Source organism: Apteryx mantelli, chromosome 6 (genome assembly GCF_036417845.1).
Source record: "Apteryx mantelli isolate bAptMan1 chromosome 6, bAptMan1.hap1, whole genome shotgun sequence".
In the NCBI taxonomy this organism is placed as follows: domain Eukaryota; kingdom Metazoa; phylum Chordata; class Aves; order Apterygiformes; family Apterygidae; genus Apteryx; species Apteryx mantelli.
This window is the reverse complement of record NC_089983.1, coordinates 16020608-16042426: the sequence shown is the minus strand read 5'-3', so window position 1 is coordinate 16042426 and position 21819 is coordinate 16020608. Positions and strand designations below refer to the sequence as shown.

The window sequence follows — 21819 nt, the reverse complement described above, 5'->3', positions numbered from 1 at the left end:
AATGACGATGTGCAATGGTTCAGAAAAGCCAGAGGGTGGGTACAAATCGTCATTTCTTCCCAGATGAAAAGAGAGAAAATATCAAAGAGAAGAAATCAACATGATGCACGAACAAGCCAGTAATAGTGAATGCAAGGCAATGGGCACTATCAGAACTAATTTCAGTCTCGGACAGATCCTCGGGGCATGTTTTCTTAAAAAATAATATTGCACTCTGTAGATGTATTGAGCCTTTTTCTTTCTGCATGGGGAGCTGGTAATGGATTTTTCCTCTTATGCTCTTGTTTATGTCAAAGTAGAGGCAAAGGTGTTTTTGTTAAATGAAGCCTGTTTTAATAAATATAGTTAGAAATGGAGATGACATGAGCAGCAAAGTTTGGATGTGAATTTCTCCAAAATTTGGAGGTTTGGGTGTGACATGTGAAGCATCCCTCCTCCCCTGTATGTAATTAAAATAATAATACGTGCTAATTTACCAGTATTGGCTTAGTACTTTTGTACCATCTTCCACTAAATCCATCTGCATTGTGTTTTAACACAAGGGGAGAGAGGGGGCGTCACATTATCCTGGTACTAAAGGCAGCGCGCTGACATGGGCTCAGCCCTGCCTCCTGGCAAAATCCCGCTGGGCCCCATGCGGTGACCCTGGTAATCCATATTCATGCGCCTGCTTTCCTTCTCCTTTCCTCAGCCCTCCCTGCTGATCGCGGCACCCGCGGCGGGGGCGGATTTTGTTGTGCCGCGTGTTTGTGCAGGCCCTGGGCGCGTTGGGCACGACGGTGGTGTGAGCTAACGCCTGCCACCCTCGCGAAGGTGCCGCTGCTGCGGTGGCGCCCCCAGGCTGAGGTGCCGCGCTGCCCGGCCGACAAGCCCAGCTCCTCCGCGCTGCTCCGGCTGGGCACGCGGCTCCTCCTGCCCCTGCCCTCGTGTTTGGGGCACGTGAAAGCAGGAGCGCTTTTACCAGCCGTAGCGTTTTGGCAAAGCTTTCAGGTGGTAGCTACTGCAATTTCAGGATGTAAAATTAGGAAGTGTTCGATTTGCTTCATTTTAATTGGTGCTGCTTTTACGCCGCTTGAGTTTGACTGGGTTTTGTGGTGTGAGTCCCCATGTTATAGGTAAACGCAACAAATTGACAACCACTCGGGCCAGGTTGCATAAATTCCAATTTAATAGAATAATTGAGCAAGTCACAAGTAAGCAAAACAGCGCTGGGCGGCCGGGGAGTCTCCTGCTCCACCAACGGCGCGCGCAATCCCCCGCTCACAGTCCCCTTATATGCCTGTAACTTCTGTGGTTGCGCCGGCTGTTGCTGGGGGGGTCGGGATGAAAGCTGGCGTCTTCCTCTGCGTTGTGCGTGGTGCCCTTCAGGTCGCGCGCATACATTTCACAATACAATATCGCTCTGCTGGCTCAGTACAATCATTGTGGTGATAGCCGGTACTTAGCGCCTAGTTTCATGATAAAATCACTTCACGAGTTGATGTAACAAATTATTACCTATCACACCCAGAGAGTGAGCTTGCGCTCAGGCACAGTTTATCCAACAGCACATTCTCCCTGCCTGCAACAGATGGATGTGCCGCCTTTCGCCGTTTCGCAAAGCGGGGCGTTGAGACAGTTTGCTTGCTGGCCTGGGCTTCTGAAGAGTTTGGGGAGGTTCGTTAGCATCAAAGGCGAAAAGCAGCGGCCAGAAGAGAGGTGCAGGAAACTTGTTACCTAATGGGCAGTTCGTCTGGCTCTCTCTTAATGGCCTAAGCTAGGGAGACGCATAAATATGGATATCGCTGGGAATTTGTGAGTAGTCTTGTTGAAATTAGCGGCCTTTGTTTGTTTGTTTGTTTACTTCAATGAAAATGTTGATCTGAGCTATTGGATTTGGGTCCGAATTTCTTAAAAGAGAAACTCGAGAAATATTGTAGCTGTTTGAACCACTATAGCACTTAAAGGTAAGCACAGGCTTAGGTACTTCTTGAAATCAGTGCTTTTCATGACTTGGTAACATTTTTGATAACCACTTATTTTGAGGGCTATGTTTATTTCTCATTTCATTTAAAGAAAAGGACTAATTAGAAAGGGTTCAGTTTCACAGAGGTTTTTTTTTTTGTCTGCTAACTCTATTTTCTCCTGAAACCACTTCTCTTTCCTTCACATTATTTACAGCGGTGTCTCACTGATGTAAAACAGCTGTTCTGCGACTTCCGAAGCAAAACATTTCCTGAGCAACTGTCACTTTGCTTCGTACAGACCTGGGAGCTCTGATAAGGAGGAAGGATCCAGGCTTCGCCGTGCTGCTTGCAGAGCTGCTCTTACTTTACCTTTGTCGCACTTTTCTATGGACTCGATGTTGCAGGAAATCCTACTAATGCCCGTGTTTTCCGTTTGTTTTCTGACAGATGATCCAAGAGAGCAAGTTTCTTATCGAAACGGCAGACATCACTCACGACAAGATTGTGCAGTGTCAGAAAGCAGGTAACCCATCTATACTGTGTCGTCCTCAGTGGAAGGGGGGAAACGTGCCATAATTTTCTCACAGCTTGCAACTGGCACGGTATCTTTCACCTGGTGTTTAAGTGTGAGCATCCTGGTCTTGCCCTGGCAGACTCCACCCTCCTCAAGTAGCAAAGGAAGCTCAGGATTATAGGGAAAAAAACTCAGCTTTCACCTCGAAAGCTATTTTTCCGTCTGCTCTACCAGCCCCAAAATATATAACAGCGTTTCAGTTAGTCAGATGAACTATAAAGCCAATTAATTAAAAAGAGGGAGTGGGAAGACATGCTGCCTTTACTGAGCTCCATTTGCTACCACAGTCGTTCCCTTAAATACAAAGCAGGCAAAGTCCCTGAAACCCACGGGACTGCCCTCTTCCCCCTGCCCTTGTCATTTACTTACTCTAAAACAAACCTCAGCAGCAGAGCTTGGAAACTGATGCCGAGCTAATTCTGTTGCATCACAGTTAAACCTGTGTGGGTATACATTATATATGTCTGTTACATGGGCCCAAACCAATGCAAGTGTGCTTAAAGTAGATTATGTGGTGCTGGTACATTACCCTTGATGTCTCTGCGTGAATTAGGACTCTGACTTGCACGTGCCAGTAGAAAGGGAGGAGGTGGTTTGGGAAGTGGCCACACCAATGCTGTCCACTCTGTCTCACTGCTGGAGGTTCCCACTCCTTTCTCAGGTCGGTGGAAATCATGTAAGCATCTGCGATTTGCACTTCAGCTTGTTCTTGCAAACCCGTCCTTACCAGCTGCTTGGGGCAGTAAGCCAGACATTGAACTGGGACACGTTTTCTAGAGTTTTCTCTGATACAGGGGAATGAGCACAGTAAAAGGTGGACTCCATTTTTGGAGGTGGTAGGGTATTAAACCTCTACAGCTAAATCTATCAGCTTTCATATATCAGAAACCACGCTGAATAAATGCATGCAGTGTATTTCTTTTAGGGGTTTGCACTGCTGAATTAAATCTGTTTTTAATTGATACACTTGTACAGCTGCACTTTTTGTAACCTACAGCAAGCCACGAAGGTCAGTAATGCAAACACTTGCTCCTGCATGTAATACTTGTTTGCAGGCATGCTCTTGTGAGACCACAACAATCATAAATACTGCTATTTCTAACAAGCATTTTCAGATTTGGCAAGCGACACAGGCCACAACCACTTGCTTGTATTAAATGTAAATAATGAATGAAACTGATGCTTTGTAGTAAACCCTTTACTTCATCTTTTTAATTAGAGCTGAAGAAATTTGAAAACGGTTTCAGCAATAGCATTTAACTGACTTCTAATGTGGTAGGGAGCAGGGTGCGACCTGGGCTCGGCTCTCTGGAAGGGAGCGCTCCGGCGGCAGCTGTGGGGCAGCGGGTGCGTCTGGCTGCGGTTCCCGAGCCTTGTCCTCCTCCTGCTCGAGCCGCGGATGGGGCCTCGGCACAAGCCTCCATCCGCGCAGAGGAGTTAGGCGGTGAGCTGTGCAGACCCCGGCAGTGTCAGGCGGCGTTATGCCCGCCCCGGCTGTGGGCCCTGTTCTGCACACAGGCAGAATAAACCCTGACACGTCTCTGATTGCCGGGGTATTTGTGAGCAGGGCTCTGGCCGGATGTGCCGGGAACATGGCACAGGGCCCCTATCACCGTAACGGTGTCAAAAATTGGATGCAAGTCCCCTCTCCTCCCTTCCCGCCACCAAAAAGATTAATTTCTCAAGTCTGTTCTCTTTTTAGCTGCTATGTCTGCTTCTGTTTTTGTTTGTTTTGCTTTGTTACCCTTAAAATCTCCTCTCTGATTGAGAAGGAGGATAAGGCGGTATGAGGTGCTCTTTTGCAGCCGCAGTATTTAAGACGAAGAGGAGGAAAGGAGTGGGGGAGAGAGGATCCCTCCCCATGCCTCGTTGCTAATTAGTTCACTACACATGTTACTCAGGCAAATTGTTCAAACTATTTTCAGTGTAGCAAAAGCCAGGGCTCTGAAGTTAAGAAGTGTTGGAGGTAGAGTTGCCCGTGAAAAGCCGTTCCCCTTGCTCCGGTCCCGCTGCCGCTGGCTTTGCATTCCCGCCGGGCCTCCTGCGCCAGCCCCGGCCTCTTGCGCTCCCACTCCCCGCAGCAGCCCGTCGTGCTTTGGTTTTCCCCTCGCTGCTTCCCGAATCACTGCGCGCTGAGCGAGCCCGGCTTGGGGGACCGGCCTGTTCGGTGTTTTCGTTGGCACCCATTGCCATGGCCTTGGGGCACTTCGTGAACGGGAGCAACTCCCCCTCTCTGGTGCAGTATTTTCTCTGCAATTTACATGTGGGAAAGGGAGATCCAGAGGGAGAAATACATGCGTGCTACATAAAGGCAGGAACTGAAGAGAAAGCACCATTAGCCTTCATATTTTTTGAGAACAAAACAAGTCATTTGAAGGTTGTGGATTTTTTTTTCCCCCCATCTTGCTCAAGTGCAATGATTTGTAAGTGTAGAGGCATGAGGCGTACCAGCAGGGAAAGCTTGCTTGAAGTGAAATTATTTAGACTATTTTCCAAAGGAAATGTTACAGGAGCCCTAGGTGTGCAAAACCTGCAAGTGGGCATAGTTTTGGAAAATGAGCAGTAGGGAAGTCTTGCCTTGTGCGGGGTTGCAGTGCCTCAGTGTGTCCCAGGCTGGGCCTGAAGGCCCGGGGGGATCCCCGCGAGGCAGGAAGCCTCGTGCTGGTCCTCCTGGAAAGCGTCCTGCAAGCTTTAACTGGTTCAAGCCTTTCTTGGAACGCCAGAGGACTTGCTGCTTCAGGAGCCCCATGCGCCCTGTGCAGGCGCTCTGCATCAGTCCTTGCCGGGATCTCTCTGATGGAGTTTCTGTGGAGCTCAAATCTGTGAGGGACGTTTGTCTTAAAGCACTAGGGGAGGGAGAGCTACAAAACAATTGGGGATTGACCTTGATTTGTTTGACCAGGGTGGACTTCAGGGATGGGCTTTGGAGTGTTTTGGTGCTGATTTGGCCTTTGTAAAGCACAAATGAAGGGAACATAAGCACCCCTCTCTTCATCCACACCAGCCTCTCAGAAATGTTTGCATACACTGCAAGTCTTCCAGAACTGGTGGGATAATTGGACTCATTCAGGTTTTTATTTGATCCCAGATTTTCAGAATTCATGTATCCAGCAAAAGATTTGCAGACATTTGCCACAGAACCCAGCAATGAAACGTAGCGATTCCCTGGGCTCTGGTTAGCAGTCCCACTTCAGCAGGCTGCAGCAATAGCAATGCTGTGATTAGCAGTATGCAATTATGAAATAATTTATCATTGTGAAGCGCAAGGGTTCTTCTGTGCGACTGTGATTGAGATTAATGATGAGCTGTACCCCTGAATCTGTGTATGCAGTGCCAAGCAGATCTCTTTCATGTCTGTCAAACTGCCTTCCAAGCGCAAAATCTGCTGTTGAAGGGCAGCGGCAAGCAGTTGCCTTTTCTCACGCTGTCGCCAGCAATGCAGACTTTTGGAGGAGCGTTGTTGGCACTGGGATTGGGCGCGTGTCTGTGTAGAGCCCCAGCAGCGCAGAGGGGAGTTCAGTGCGAAGGGGAAGGACAAGCGCAAGGTTGCCCTTCGCCCTCAGTCTGGAAGCTGCTCCCCGGGGCGGTGGTGCCGGGAAGGGTGGAGGGAGCGCAGACGGGCCACGTGGGAGGTGCCAGCTGCGAGGCTGAAAGTGCTCGGAGAACGGTGCACAGGGGAAATCGTTCATGCACTGCATGATGCACTGATCCGTTTTTTAGGAATGGAGTTCCATGAAGAGCTTCACAATCTCGGGACAAAGGAAGGCTTGAAAGGAAGAAAATTAAGCAAAGCGATTGAAAGTTTTGCGTGGAATATCACAGTGCTGAAGGTAAGCAGAAAAAGTGCTGTCTTATGTCCCCGGTTAACTTTATAAACAAACTTTTGCTCTTTTAGTTCATCTGTTGGTACTGTCTTACTAATATTGAAGCAACGTTTTGTTTTAATTGGACCTATAAATTATTCCCAATTATTGAGACTTATCAAATCTTTCTAACTGACACCTCTGGTTGGAAGCTGTGGAGAGGAACTTATCCAGGCCTGAACAAGAGGGTAAAGATAGTTCATTGGTTTGTATGCACAGAGACCAGGTCTCGGTCGCCTGCTCTGCCCCACGCACCCTGAAGGGGACCTGACCAAGGTCACGAAGTCTCAGATTGAAGTGACTTAAATTCTACATGTCCGGTGCCAAGTAGTTGCTTTTGGCTGCCTCTGGGCCTTCAAAGGAGCCTACCAAATGGAAATACTGATGTAGGAAAAATGGAGGCCGTCTGAATGTGATTGCGTTCACTGTTCCCCATTTGTAAGATGAGGACAACAGCTCCTCTGAGGGTAGGTGGACTGTCAGAAAAAATATGAGAGAGATTGTAGATGCTGCAGATGTGTCTGGGATGTGTTTCCAAAGCAGAGCACTATTTAAAAAACTGAAAGAGGGAGGGGTGAAAATCCCTGTGGCCAGGCTGCGCAGACTCTGGGTAAGCCCATCACCCGCAAGGCTTTAGCTAGCGATTCTGCACTGGCAAGGCCCAGGTCACCGTGATGGCTGGATGTCTGAGCCTGGCAAAGTTGCCCAAGGCAGTGGAAGATGCAAAGAGGAGAGAGCCTGGTACAGGCAGGAAGGAGAGGACCCGCGTTTTCCTGCCCCAGAGCCAAGCGTTCAGGTTGTTGCCATTCAGTTCATGCCTGGTTTCACAGCCTCGTTTCCCACCCCGCTCTGACAGATCACACTCTGCTCTGTGATTTCTGCTCGCTCTTGCACTGCTGCTCCCTCCCTCTAGCTCCGCTTAAATGGGCTGCCCCATCTGACCGTGTTGCTGTGACCCTCCCGAGCCTTTCCCTTCTTGTTGTTCCTGAGCAAGCCAGGTGAGGAGAGGTTAATTTTTATGAGGTTCCTCATCAAATATATACATAAACATAGAGCTCAACAGTGGTAACAAAAATAGCAGGAGATGGCACACTTCAGCCTTGTGGAGATGGAAAGGGCACGAACACCTGAGCAGGAGAGGCAAGGAGGAGGTGGGAGAGGACGGTCTGCAGGGTGAAAAGGGGTGCGAGAGGCTGTCTGCAGCGGGGAAGGGTAGAGAAGACCTGGGGAAGATGTGCAGTTTGTTGTGTGCCTTGATCTGCTGTGAAAGAGAGGGAAAGCGAGTAATGGGGTCGGCGCAGGCTCAGTTAACAGGACCCCGATGAAAAGAAAAGGCAACCGATTCAGACGTGATGGAAGGAAGTGACCTCTTCCGTGCTGCATAACTGAGGCGAATAGCTAAAGAGGATGAAAAAAATGCACTAGGCAGTTATATACGTTAATATGAATAGTTTCAGCTGTGTTAGGCAAAATAAATGCCTCATGTTCAGAGTCACTCTAAATGTGGCCACACTTACTCTAAACTTTTAAATATTTAGATGCTTGTCAAAGGAGAAGTTCAGTCCTCTGAGGGTGACCTGTGATTGCTGAAGATATGAGTAGGGTATCAGAGAAACATTTCCCATGAAACATAATTGCTGCCTAGCACATGCTGTAAATTTTAAAGAGTGTTATCAACATTTAATCAAGGTCAGGGAATAACTGACATGTTTCGTTATTAAGCCACAACTTCTTTTTTCCTTCAACAAGGAGGATAGGTTGGACATGCATTAAAATATTAACAGTGCCTGTGGCAACTACCCACTGGCACAGTGCACATGAAACACCTTTTCATTCTGACTTGAGTCCAATTCAGTCATGACATTAGGCAATGGGGAACATGGCATCTGATATGAGACAGGCAGTTGTTGGTATTTTTTAACTTTTTTTTTTTTCTTAAAGAATACTGAGTTTCAGGGATACTGCAAATGACAAACCTATTTGCTGGTTGCAGATGCCTCTTGTGCTTGTCACTGACTCCTGCCTCTGTGCTCTTGTGGGAGCCTTGCGGGAGGCTCTGGTGAGAGGGAGAGACCAGCGACACTCCTCTGCTCCAGCCGCTGGTGTCCTCCATGTGTCCAGTCGGGGTATGGAGGATCCCTACAAATATATTTCACTGAGTGTTGATATAGTAGTGTATGAATAGAAAATATAGCCTGTAACATCTAGCAAATACATTAGCTGCTTTAAAGTAGATGAGGTGAGACACAGAGAATGGAAAAACACCGGTGGGAGAGTGTGGCTTTGTGTGCTCGGGGCTGGGGGAAGCCGTTGCATCACGCAGCAATAGGTGGCTTTGTTTGCGACTTTGTGTGAGGTGCCCACGAGCAATAGCGGGTATTATCTTGTGCTCGTGCTTGTCAGATGATTAATAGTTTTTTCCTAGGCTCGTGAAGCAAAGGCATATTTAATTAATGTATTTATTTATAAATATTCATTGCAATAGGTAAGCTTTGAATACAAAGAGGGCCTGCAATAAGAAATTGCTCCTGACAAAATCATTAAATAGTTATAGAGCTGAAGATTAAAGTGTATTTTATAAAAATTATAGCTGAGGCATTCTTCATGTTTAAAAATGCTCTGGGGTACTTCTATGAGGTACTTAATGGGAATGAATCAAAATAATATGTTATATTCTTCCTTACTTTATATAAACTTAATTACATGTTAGTCATATCCAGGAGAAGGACAAACTATTTGCCAGAACATAAAACTGTTAGTAAAACCAGGGGCTTTAAAACTCGGTGGCAGTCTAACAAGTGAACTTTGACATTGAGGCATATTATTATCTTATCATCATCTTATTTGGCCCCATGTCATGCAAAATAATGTCAGACACACAGCCAGCAATATTGAGGTGCACAATGTAAATACAAAAGACAGAAGAAACGTGTTCTTGCCACACAAGTCGAGGAATGGTTGTGATCCCAAATGTTAATCTTGCTTTCACATTTGATTCCTTGCACCACAGCCTCTGTGGCTCTGTTTCCATTTTGATATTTATTTGAATGCCAGTAAAGTGCAAAGGCAGCAAGAGATTTTGCATTTAAAATCTCATGAAGATGCCCGTGGCTACGGGCAGCGGTGGGCACTTGTCCTTGGTGCTTCTCAAGGAGTCGCTCCCTGGGAGGGTCTGACCCCAGCTACTGCATCTACGGGGGCCATTACGTGTGGAAACTGCTTGCTTAATGGCTGCGCTATGAATTTTTGAAAATGTCTGGGAATTAAAGAAAAAAGTTGTTGCATGCAAAACTGCTCTCATGTGTGAGGCAAAACTACGATGGACTACCAGGAGATGTTTACTTGGGCAAAGAAGTGAGGATGAGCCAGTGGCCCAAGATCCTGTTAAGTAAGCTGAGCAAAGCTCGAGTTTGTTGTCTGCGGTTCATATTTACAGCTTTTGCATGGATGTGCTTTGTCTGTCTGTAGCAAACATGTTTCCGTAGGCTATCTGTGCTTTGGTGACTCGGCACATCCACAACCTAGGAACTATGCTGCCAAATCTTTGCCTGCATATTGATGGTTAATGTTTAGATAGTTACTGTACCTACATACTGACTTACGTTATAGACGAAGCATGGGAAGACAAAGATAAAGTGGCACTTACTGTTTTGGTCTCCTACTCAAGGAGAAAAAAGACCCAAATGTTTGAATCTGGTCTCTGCACTAAAATGTATTTATGTTTTTTTTAAGCCTGTGCTGCTGCCCATAAGAAGATTTCACTGCTGCTGCCAAAAGCATGTTTTGTCTCACCACAGTTCCCAGCATCAGTGTGTGCTGCTCTTCTTTGCACCACCAGACTACAAGACAACAAGTGGTTAAATTTTCAGAGATCGTTTCATCACCTGTCCATCAGTGCATCCGCTAATTATCCTGCACTTAAATTAATGCTGATTAGATGTATACAGAGAGAGGTTGCTGAATGCAGAAGGCATGCAATTATTAAATTGCTAATGCAATTCCCTCTTTGAGGGAGTAATTGACACTGCTGTCTCTTCAGCTGTGCATGCAGACATGTGAGCTGAAGCCTTCCTCACTGTTTTTAATTTGGCTTGCGTCTCTGTGATGTGTCTTTGTAGGTGGCTAGGGAGTGAAGGAGGAAGCTCTCATGATGTGGATGTGATCGATATTAGCTCTGGTAGAAGTGTTTTTATGCAATGAAATGGTGCACAAATAGCAATTCTGGAGGATGATGTCCACAAATGGACCTGTTTCTTCATCACAGTCGTTTGTGACAGTGGCATATCACCCTTCTGTCTCTTGGGAGACCTGCAGCATCCAGACCTCTTACTGGTGTAGCAGAGCCCCAGATGCACACCTCAAAGAGGCTACTTGAAGAGAATAAAAGCCAGGTTTCTGAAAGATGTATGCAGGCAAACAGCCCTATACTTATCTGGTATCACTTAAACTGAGCTGAATTTAGCATTGCTACAAGGTGTAATTTTTCTTTAGGAAGAAAAGCAGCATATCCAACCAATGATTAGTAAATAATTCAAAAACAGCCTTGTGAACAATGGTATCACACAGAGAGATGCTGCTGATCCTTGTGAGACCTAGATCCATTCATGGCCTTAATTTAAGGGCTATAATAGTACATACACTATGATGGGAGTGTTTCTAATGGATACTCTGCAGTACCCTGAAATCATCTTATAAGTAAGATTTACTGGTGTGCTCTCACATCAGTCCTTTTTCCTGCTGTTAGGCAAGGACTGTGGCTTTGCTGCTTGGTGTGCTACAGAGTGGGCAACAGAGCAGCCTAGCATTATCAGGATCATTTTATGTAATGCAGCACAAATAACAATATGTGCTACTCCATGTCATATAATTGCTGCCAAAGGATTTACATGGCACTTTACACTATGTAGATCTTAAGTAAGAACAAGGTGAATTCGTGAGCACCCGTAAAGCCACTGTGTTGCATTGTACCGCGTATTTCTGTCCTTACGCATGACAATTAGGCTGTTTTTTCCCTCCTGAAAGTATCCTTATATCTTATATCCCACTTTCACAGCGTATCTCTGTGAACCTGAGTACGTAGGTGTTCAATCTTTGAAACTGCAAAATAGATGAAAAATAAACTGTAGTGGCTTAGCAACAAATTCTTGTGATTTGCTGTCATCTTGTGACAGTGGGCTGGATGGTCCAGCAAGAGTAGCAGGCAACAGCGGTTTGGGCGGCTGGGAGAGCTCTTGTTTGCCTTTAAATGTTCATTGTGGTTATTCCATGTCTGCTTGTCTCCAGATCTCCCTAGATAAATGTATTTTGAATGTTGTTACCTTGAAGGATTTTTTTCCAGAGAAAATGCCTTTTCCCAGAATTAAATGCCTTTTCTGCTCTCTAGTCCCCATGTTGTTTGCCTTTCGTTTGTCGATGTGGTTCAGGGGGTTGCTTCTAGCCTTTAAAGCTTGCTATACATTGTGACTTGGCTACTTTCAGGGGATCCGATGCTTTACGCTGAGATTGGCTCTGCTGCAGCTGAGAGTGGCTGAGCTAATCATTCTTTGGGGTGACAAATTTCAGAAATGTATGAGGAGATGCAGAGCTATTCTGGTGATTCACCTCATTCAGGTTGATCTCTTACACATTAACTAAAGGACAAAAAAGAAAAAATAATACAAAAAAATAGCTTTCCAAGTGAGTGCTAAAGAGAAGGTGAAAAGGTCCAGCAAAGTCAACATCAATTTGTTCTTGTGAATACTAACCTGCTCAGTTTGATTCAGTTCCCTTAAAAGTAACGGGAAAGGTCAGGAGGGGCATAGGTGTTGAGGTTGTTTTTTGTTGGGAGCATGATGAGTTTGGCAGAAGAGTGTGGGAACACCATTCATCCCCAGGCCCTCCGTGGTCTGAGGATGGTGGTGGCGGAGGCTCCCGGCTTTGGGGCTCGTTCTTGCTGGCGAGGCCTGGACTGGTGGCCTCCAGGGCAGGCGACAGGGCTTGGCCGTCTGTGCAGACTTCCCGCCTGCGGGACGCCTTTCATAGTTGTTCTGGGATAGGGGAATTTGGAGTCCTTTAAATGATACAGAGTTGCCAGATAGAGTAGGGAAGTGAAAGCGTGCGATCCACACACACAGTGTTTTTGGTGAGTGTGTTTTGTGAACTGACAGCACCAAACCGTGTGGTTATTAGGCAGGCCGATGCTTGCTGTGTTTAGCAAAGTGTGCTCTTCTCTGCCGGGTGGGTTGGTAAGCACCTCCATGAGCTCTGCCTTTTATACCACTTGCGGCACTGAGTTTTGCATTTGTCGCCCAAGCCTAAAGGCAGGAATACGCCTGCGGAGCTCTTTCAAAGACGCTTAGTCTCCATGGGTTTGAGCCAGTTGTATCTGGTGATGGAAAGTTCTCAAGTTACTTTAAGGATGTATATCAGGGTGCAGTGATTGTAATCCCAGTCTCTCAGGGGTACTGGTTAATCAGTGGGAATATCCTGTTCCCCTTGGCCGCCTGCCACGCTGCCGGAGCGCTGCTCTGGGGAGGGTGCTGCTGGGAGCCTCGATCAGTGCTGTGCCGCCTCACTGCTACCCCTGCTCCCTGCGCGCGTTTGAAGCCCTACTGGCGTTCCTTACAAGGTCTCTGTTTTCTTGGCCAAGGAAAATTTCAAGACATGCGTCAGATCTAGAGCAAATTAAATATTCACATCTGTTTAAAGCACACATGAAGGCCACCTAGGTGATGTGAAGTCTGCAAGTGCCCAGCGCCAGCAAAGTGGTGGCTGCTGGGGAGGTGAGAGCAGCTGCGGCCATTGCTCGCTGCCGCAGCCCGGTGCTGCAAGTTTCCCAATGGAGGTGTTGGGGCGCAGGTTCCTAGGATGCCTCTCTGCAAGAGAGGCACGGTTTCACAAAGAGGAGAGATTTCATCCTATATTAGTCCATAATTCCAGTGGTTTTGTCTGGCGTAGCAGCAGTCTGTCTCGTTGACTGGCAAGAAGTGGTTGTACAGACGTGCAGGTAAAACAGAGTACAAGGTGGTGCTTATGTGTCCAGGTGCAAGAGTCCCCATTCAAGGTAGCTCCTCCGCGTGCCACCTGGGTGGCTGCTGTGGTCAGCAGCGTTCACCACCCGGCTCTTGTGTCCCTGATAGGGACCGCAGGACCAAGCCCAAATAATAGTTTCATTCAGGCAGCATGTACCATTTTCCCTCTTCAGTCTTTGACAACTATCTCAGATGCATAGGAAATAGGGCTGGAAGGCACCTTGAGAGGCTGTGTAGTTCCTCCTGCTGCCTCAGAGCAGGACCAAATTGACTATTTAGTTGTTTCCTGCTCAAATACTTGGTGTGAAAAGGTATTCAGTGTCAGGTTGCAGCGTCCTCCTCGTCGACACCCAGGGCCTGGGGGAGCCGGAGTCGCTCAGCGCTGGGGAAGTGGATGATGGCCAGGGTCATCTGAGCAGAGACCTCGGGCCTCTGATCTTCCACTTCCCTTGTCCTTCAGTGCCAGAGCTCTGCTCCGGGGGTGTTGCACAGCAGTGGGCTTGGGGATGAGGTGCCTCTGTGTTCAGTGTAGGACCCAAGTGTAGGACAGACAAGGAATGGAGGGTCACCAAAGTTCATGCAGGAAACAAGTGCTGTGAGCTGCCTCCCCTTGATGTAAACTGCTGACTTGGACTCAAATCCAAGATTCTGCGTTTTTTTAATATAAATTTTATTCCTACAATTCAAATGAGGTGTGTGTGTATGTGTGCAAATGCACAAGCATACATGTGTGTAGGAGGTGAGAGAGAGGGCATCAAATATATATGGAACAACAGTACTTCGGTAGAAAAAGAACAGATATTAGTGAAGTGAAAGATGGTATGAAGTGCCTTCAGTGATACCTTGTCTTAGCCCACTTTTCTTGTGTTTGACTAAAATATGCCAGAGATGACAAGCAATCCTGTGATGTGCCTTTTCTTTCGAGTGATACATTAGGAAAAGCTGTGGATACAGTGCTGAGCTGTTGGCCGCGTGCCCCAGGTGAGGTGTCTCATACTACAGTGGTGGTGAGGAGACCTGGCCGGGGCGAGGGTGCCCAGGCCACCCTGGAAGCCCCGTGGGCTCTGTGCGATGGAGCTTGGCGTGCGGAGGTGCTGCGTGTAGGCACCGATCGTAGCGTCACTGCACCAATGGAGGCTTGTCAGGATTTTTAAATAGCAGCAGTCTATCAAAATAGATGTCTAAGTCTCTTCTTGTGTAGTCTGGCTGTTAACTGAAGCCCCCTGCTTTTCCGGCTGTTCTGCCTCAGCTATCCCCCACTTAGGCTTCATGGTCCTCTTCATCTTCCCTGTCTCTTCTTCCCAACTCCCAATCCCCTGCTCCCCCTGTGCAACTCCAGGCCTATCCCCTGATGTTTTTCATTCAGTGGCTTCTTTCATTTCTACTCTGTTTACTGTAGTCTTGGTCAGTGAAATCATGTGGATCATCTAAGCCATAATAAAACAATGAGAGAACTCCATTTAAAATACATGTTCATATCTCTATAAATATATATAAAAAAGAGAACCTGTAAATAATGCAAGATGTTGCTCACGCTGTTCATTTTACCCATGGTTCAGGTTTTTCCCTATCTTCTATGTAGACCAAACTTATCAGGGCAGGAGCTCTCTCTATCTGTGATCCAGTTGACCTCAATTTATTACTCCACATTTATGCCGACTTTACCCCGGGGTAATCGTTTGTGGGATTTGGCACTCTGCTGTGTTCCAGCTGGTAGGATGGACCCCGTCACTGCTAGAGCCTGGGCTGCTGCGGGTGTGATCTTTGTTTTGTACCAACCTGACACGTTTTTCTTTAGCGTCTGGGTGTGAAGGCTAGCTTCTTCCAGGCTTCTGGATTATCAGGTCCACAAAGACTGTCCAACCATAAAGTAATTAATAAAGTTCAAGTGATGATGTGTGAATACAAAGCTTATTCTTAGAGTGCTGCTCTGAGCAGTAACAAGATTATCACCTATGAAGAAGTTATTCAAAAGATTAGCAGATATGATTACAAGTTCCTTGAGGAAACTGGTCTTTTGAGGAAAAGGAGCTATTTCTGCACATATGTGTGCCTGGGTAGAACTGAGCTTGAAAATGGGTGGTAGTAAGACAGAAACAAAATAAAGGCTGAATGGAATAATGTGTGTAGCTGGTTCCCCACTAAAGGAGGATTTCACGGTATAGAAACTGGATCAGTATCTTCTCCTATGCCTTGAAGAGGTGGTGATGAATGCAGGAACTGCAAGTGTCGCAGGAGCTTCAGCAACTTCTGCCACAATTCCTTTCCCTGGCACGGGGGCGTTCTCGTCTGAGACACAGATACCAAAGCCTGCCGTACCCAGCGCTGGAGTTAATTAACAGAACCTGGAAGACGTGGAAGTCAGGAATTTTATTTGTGCCAATCTGACAACATGACCTCATTCAGATGAATTAAAAGGGCTGTAGCAAAAGTGTAAGTTTCAGCAGAAATTCACACATTTCTTGCTTTTATCTGCCAGTAGATGCAATAACATGAAAGAAGGTGAGCAGCTGCCTTTATGAAGTGCTAAAGATTGCATTAGGAACCCTACTGAGCCGTCCGCATCCACAGCGGCACTCCCATGGCACGGCACGTGCTGGAGGAGAGGGAGCTTTCCTGGGGCTCCCGGCCCGTGGGGGCTGGGGCCGACGCTTTCCTTCCCTGGCTGGCGGGCGCCCTCGTACCTCACCTGGGTTATTGGTCATGGCACTGAGGAACTCAATTTTGTTTCAGGGTTGTCAGTTAAGCAAAGTGGCATTTTTCATGTGCTGAGACACATTAACACGGATGGTTTTTCTTTGACGTACTCGTTGATTAGATTTGTCTGTATCAACTTGAGGCCTGACTATTGTTTAGAAAACTCCAGTTATCTCTCTGTACAACTTGGAGGATTCCTAACATCCCTTAAATAATATATGAGAAGAGAGATTCAGTTGCGTGGTTATTTATTATTGAAAAGACATGTTACATTTTTAAATGCTTTCAGTTGTATTTTAATCTCCAGTATTTAGGAAATCTGCGTTATGACTAAGTTGTTTCTGCTGTGCTGATCTTGTCCCTCCCCATCTAACTCCATTTGTTGCCTGCTTTCGGCCTGCGTGGAGATGAAGCTAACAGTGCCTGCCAGGGTATTTTGGATTCCTCATGTTTTAAGTTGTTCAATGTCATTGTGAATCAGCGTCCTTTGTCTCTTGATAAAGATCTGGTGGAGCTGTGATAGCTTCAGAGCTAATGAAATGCAGTTTTCCTCTCAAACTGGAGCTAGTGTTTGTCAGTTCGGTGCCCTGCCTGAGGTAGGGTAACCTGCAGAGCTTGGGGAAGATTTTTACACCAAGTATCGTGTTCCTCAGCTGTTAAAATCACTGGCTGATTTAAACACTAGCCTCTGTGTCCCCGGGGGAACTGCTCCTTCCTGCAGCTGTTGTGCATGGCTGTCCTGCAGGGGAGCAGGTGTCCAAGAGAGAGGCTGTGCTTTGAGGTGGTCCGTCGCAGGCAGAGCAAACGGGACTTATGCTGCAAACCTCCACCCACACATGTTTTTCTGGAATTGTGTAATGCTGTTAAATATCATAGAGAGATTGGGGTACTGCTCTGTTCAGGGGGAAGGCTCCTAGGAGAGGGTGACTCATACATTGTTATTTCTCCTGTGTTTGCTTATTGTAAAAGCATATTGGGGGGAAAAAAAAGCTTTAGAGCAGATTTAACTGTTGCTAATCTGAAAGTGCTATATTTGAATGTAAACTTTGGTGTCTGCCAAGAGGTGTAACGTCTTTTAAAAATTACCTTTGTGGTAAATGTTGGGCTCTTTACAGCTACTGTCAGCAGCTCAGATAGAGTCTATGAGTGCTTATAAGTGCTGTGAAGTTGACTGCCCCTGTTGTTATGCAAGTTCTGTGCCAACCTCTACAAAAATGTGCTCCCTGAGGGGGAAACCGGTGTCTAACTGAAGCTAATTCCATGCCGGAGTGAGCCCTGCAGCTCCGGAGGTGATGAAAGCCAACGTTTGCTCCATGGGAACTTACTGTTCTCCCGTTGCTGAGATGATGGTCGGGTTTTCCCAAGTGTTGTCAGTGGTTTCAGTCAAATCTGATAATATGCTTTATAACCAAGTAATATCTGGCTCTTGTGTTTTAGTGAAACTAGAAGCTAGCATCTCTCTCCACCCTTATTCTCCATGATCCTGTTTGTCACTTTGGACACAGTCAACCTTACTACCATATTTTTCCTTTTGAAATCTTGTCCGCCTTAAGCTTCTGTGACCATCTTCTCTTCGTTCTCCCCTGTCCAGATGGCCCCACTGGTGCATCCTTCGGAGGAGACCCTCTGCCTCCCTCCTGTGTCTCCTGGGGGACTTGGGCTTTTGTTCTTGATCCCATTCTTATATATTGCTGTGACGTGCCTGTGGATCTCTCTGGGTGATTGCTCGCAAATGTAACTGTTGTTAAGTTGGTAACCTGTGGATCTGCTTCACCACCCCAGAAGTGGTGTCTGTTCCTGTTCAGATGAAACTCTCTGCCTCTCTCTGGCATCTCTTTGTGAATGACAAGTCCTCCCCTTCCTTCCCCTCTGCCCCACAATCATACAGAAAAATTCCCTCTGCCTTTATAGGGATGTGTACAGTACAATTGCTACCAAGAACCTTTCTGATGTTTTCTACACCTGTGTGAATATAGGAGTCCGGAGAGGAGAATTCTGAATTCAGCAGGCAGTGATTTGCTTGTGGGACCTTTCCCATTTCATGTATTAGCCAAACTTCCATTTCCTGCCTCTTTACATAAAAATGAGAAAATGTTCATCCACACTAACACATTCTGAGGTCTGTGGTTAAAGAAATAAAATACTTTTTAGTTCAGTGGCAATATTGATTCATTTTTGTAGTCTGGAATCACCAGCTATAGCAGTCTGCTGAGTAAAGACTTCTATGTTAACGTATATGATTATTGGCAATATGGATCTCCAGGGAGGGCTTGGACAGTTAGTTGAAGGCCACAAACTGCATTAAACAGGAGTTCTACGTGTTCAGCAAGACCAAGCATTTGCTTTGCAGTTATTCTTCCCCAGCTACCCTGGTGGATCCCGTAAGTCCTATCTATGGCAGGTGTTCAGAGGAATTTGCACAGCAGCTGTGGGACAGTAGCTGGAGGAATCAAAGGATGAAGTGCTCACGTCTGAACTCAGCTTTACTGTATAAACAATTGAGCAAGAAATTGCGATCTTGTATGTCGTATCCTTGACAACTACAGTTGTCTTCTAACTGGGTCACGTGAAATAAGGTGCAAGGAGATGAACCCTGGAGGAGCCAAAGGTGATTCCTTCTCCTTATGGGTCACTTCCCCAGGTATAGCTTGGGTCTGTTTAGGGATAACAGAAGCTGAGACCAAAAAAAAAGATTCTATTGCTGTGCTGTGGTTCTGTTTATTTTTAGATCACGAAAAGTAAAAGATGGCATTGCTTATGTCAGATATGCTGTGTATGTGAGAGAGAACAGACTAAAAAGATGTAGCAGTCAGACTTACAGGAGTAAATTAAAAAGGCTTGTATAGAAGTTTTTCCTCCGTGATTCTCCATGTTACAGATCTGAAACAGATCCCGTATTGACAGGGGGAACCTTTCCGAAATACTGTGATTTGTTCCAGTTTGACAGAACAGAGAACGACAATAATTACAGTTAAGTGTTCTGCATGTTCTCACTTGGTGTCGCCTGGACTCCTGCTCTTTAGCAATGAGAGCAATGGAGAGGAAATGAGCTGGATAAAGGCAATGAGAAGCACCTGAAAAATGCATATATTTCTGCAGTCTCCTTCGGGATGTTTTGGAGGCCCTGCAGCATGGGAATCCCTTCACCTGGAAGGCCCATTGGTGTAAATCCAGAAAAGCTCCTCTGACCAACCGCGCAAGAGATAGATCACTAAGGAGTCCTTGCAGAATTATTTAAATAGAGGAGGAGGAGGTTCTCTAAATCTTGCAATCTTTTATCTAAAGCAAACTGGAAGTTGGGTTCAGATCCCTGACTTCAGGCACCTGAACTTTGTCTTGGTTCTGACTTCTCCAGGCTGTCTTCATGGGTAACACAGGGAGGTGGAATACTCCAAAGAGCATTCCCAAAGCTAGCTGTCCTGAGCATACCCTGGATGCCCTTGTTACCTTCATTTATGAGATAGAGAGCCTGCACTCCTGTTTAGGAACCTGTAATAAGTGCAGTGTAGTATTCAACTGAGGTCCATAATCTAATCATATGCTTTACTTTGTTGAACAAAATTCAGATGAGATACTTGAATGATGTGTCCTTGGGGCCATGAATTCATGTTCACTAGCTTGGGTTTGCATTTTCAAATGGTGAGGAAGGTGGTGGGAGTTGCACAGCTCAGACTGAGGGGCTCAATTGAGCAGGCAGAGATAGATGGCTTGTGTCCAGAGGCTGCAGAGTAGCATCAGGAGAGGAACCCTTTAACTTCAAGAGGTGACTCTGCTCTGAAGTTGGGTAATATATAATTCCCCCAGTATAACCTTCTCTCCAACCCTCACAAGTTGAGAGAGATGTGGAGACACTACTAGGGCCCTCTGTACCAGAATTAAAAACCAAGCTGAATTTTGCTAAAAAGCCTCTCATTTTCTGTGGCATGGCATTGTAGCAAGTTGGAAATTATGCTTGTTCATTTTTCTGCACTGATGTTTTTGGGGGAATGAATATGTAAATGAATGCTATGGTGCCCCTCCTTGACTATTTATTTTTGTGCTTGGTTCACTTAGTTTGCTTTGTCTCTCCATTTTTATGTTTCATGGAAAGTTCTCACATTTGATCATGCTTGTTTCTGACCCTTCTTCATTTTCCTCTTCTCTCACAGTTGCCTCCTTTCAGTAGCTCTCTGCCTCCTGGGTCAGCATGCTTCTTATAAAAATAACCTTATCTGTTCTTGTTTGTATTTAATTTTACATCTGCATGGGGAAGGAGAAGCTGGGATTCTCCCAAGGTAAACAAGCCTGTTAGCACACAGGTCTCACAGTTGTTGTGCAGACAAGAGCCTTTTTGACCTCTGGTGGAGGTAATTTGAGCAGAGAAAACGGCTCAGTTCTGCTTTTGCTGCGGTCCCTGGCAAACCTGCCTTTGCCTTCAGCAGGACCAGAATTTGAGCTGACAGAGATGAGGTGGATCAGAGCATTTACTTGGATATCTTTTAAAAACCTCTTCCCTCCAAGCAGTTTGACAGCTTTTTCTTCTTTTCACTCTCCTTTCACATGATTTGGCATTTTTTGTCTCAGCTTAAAGCTTTCTGCATCAGCATACAGCTGTTTCTGGTCTCTGTTGCTTGTGAACAGGTTAGAAACTGACTGCCCAAAGCAACTGAGATGGAGGGAGGAGAGCAGCCAAACTAGAGGGACTGACATATCCACTATGTAGAAATGGGAAACTCGGACGGGTTCTGCAAATTTCTGCGCTCCAGTTAGCTGGTGATGAGTGCCAGCCACCACAGTATGAGGATTTGCATACTATATAGTTGCTAAGAAATTAGTGTTTATGCCAAGCAGATACTCAGAGACAATCAGAGAGTTTGGAGTTTTATATAGGAACAACCGCTTTGTGAGTATGCTCTATGCTTTGCATAATCTCTTCAACATATCCACCACTTCCCGACTTTAATTACACAGCACTGTGTTGCTACTTGGAGCACCCACTTTTTCCCTAGTGAGTGTTTGTGCTACTGTTTAAAAAAAAAGGAAAAAAGATCTGAGATGGTCACTAAAGCTTTCCCAGTTTCTGATGAACTTAGCAGACGTTTTGCTGTCAACATTTGTGATTAAAGACACAGTTTCTGCTGTTAGCTGTGTGGTGCGCAGCCTGAGAGGCTGTAAACGGGGAAGCAGTGCAGAGGTGTGGAGGGAGCGGAGGAGGGCTGGCTATCCCCGGCCAATTCCTTTGCTCATGGATTGCTTTGCACAGGTGTTTTGTGAGCTGCAAAGCATATCTTTTTCTGCAACTGGTCCTCCTGCTCAGAAAAGTGAAATGCAAGAAAAGTTTGCCCTTTCTGCCTCATTTTCTTCCCCTTGTTTTGTTTTTGCTGGGGCTCTCTGGCCTTTACTGGATTTACCAGCTGGTACTGGAATATGTGGGAGAGTTGGGTTTTGTGACCGGAGGAGGACTAACAAATGCCTGGGCATACAGTTTTGACTTCCATCCCATGACTGTGTACTGAAAATAAATAATGGCATGATTTCTTCCACAATATGGGGTTCTCTTAGTATTGACTGATGCATTCCTGGGCTTCCAGCCAACCCTTTGATCTCAAACTTATCACCGGAAAAGAGGCAGCCTCCTGGTGTAGAGGGGTTGACAGTGAGAGTCCATACATTTGTGTCTGTGCTCGCACACTATCTGCTAGATGCAATACCTCCGAGATGCACAACAAGCTGAACCGCTCAGCACATTG

At 46.2% G+C, this 21819-nt stretch overlaps 1 protein-coding gene across 2 annotated transcripts in view; it reads left to right on the top strand.

Annotated features, from left to right (window-relative positions):
• The window catches only part of PLCL1 (phospholipase C like 1 (inactive)), a 222109-nt gene that overhangs the window by 186139 nt on the left and 14151 nt on the right, over positions 1 to 21819 (top strand). For both annotated transcript variants that reach the window (XM_067298893.1, XM_067298892.1), the window contains exons 4-5: positions 2394 to 2469; positions 6241 to 6350. In XM_067298893.1, coding sequence (XP_067154994.1) covers positions 2394 to 2469; positions 6241 to 6350 — 186 coding nt within the window. The remainder of the gene's footprint in view (positions 1 to 2393; positions 2470 to 6240; positions 6351 to 21819) is intronic.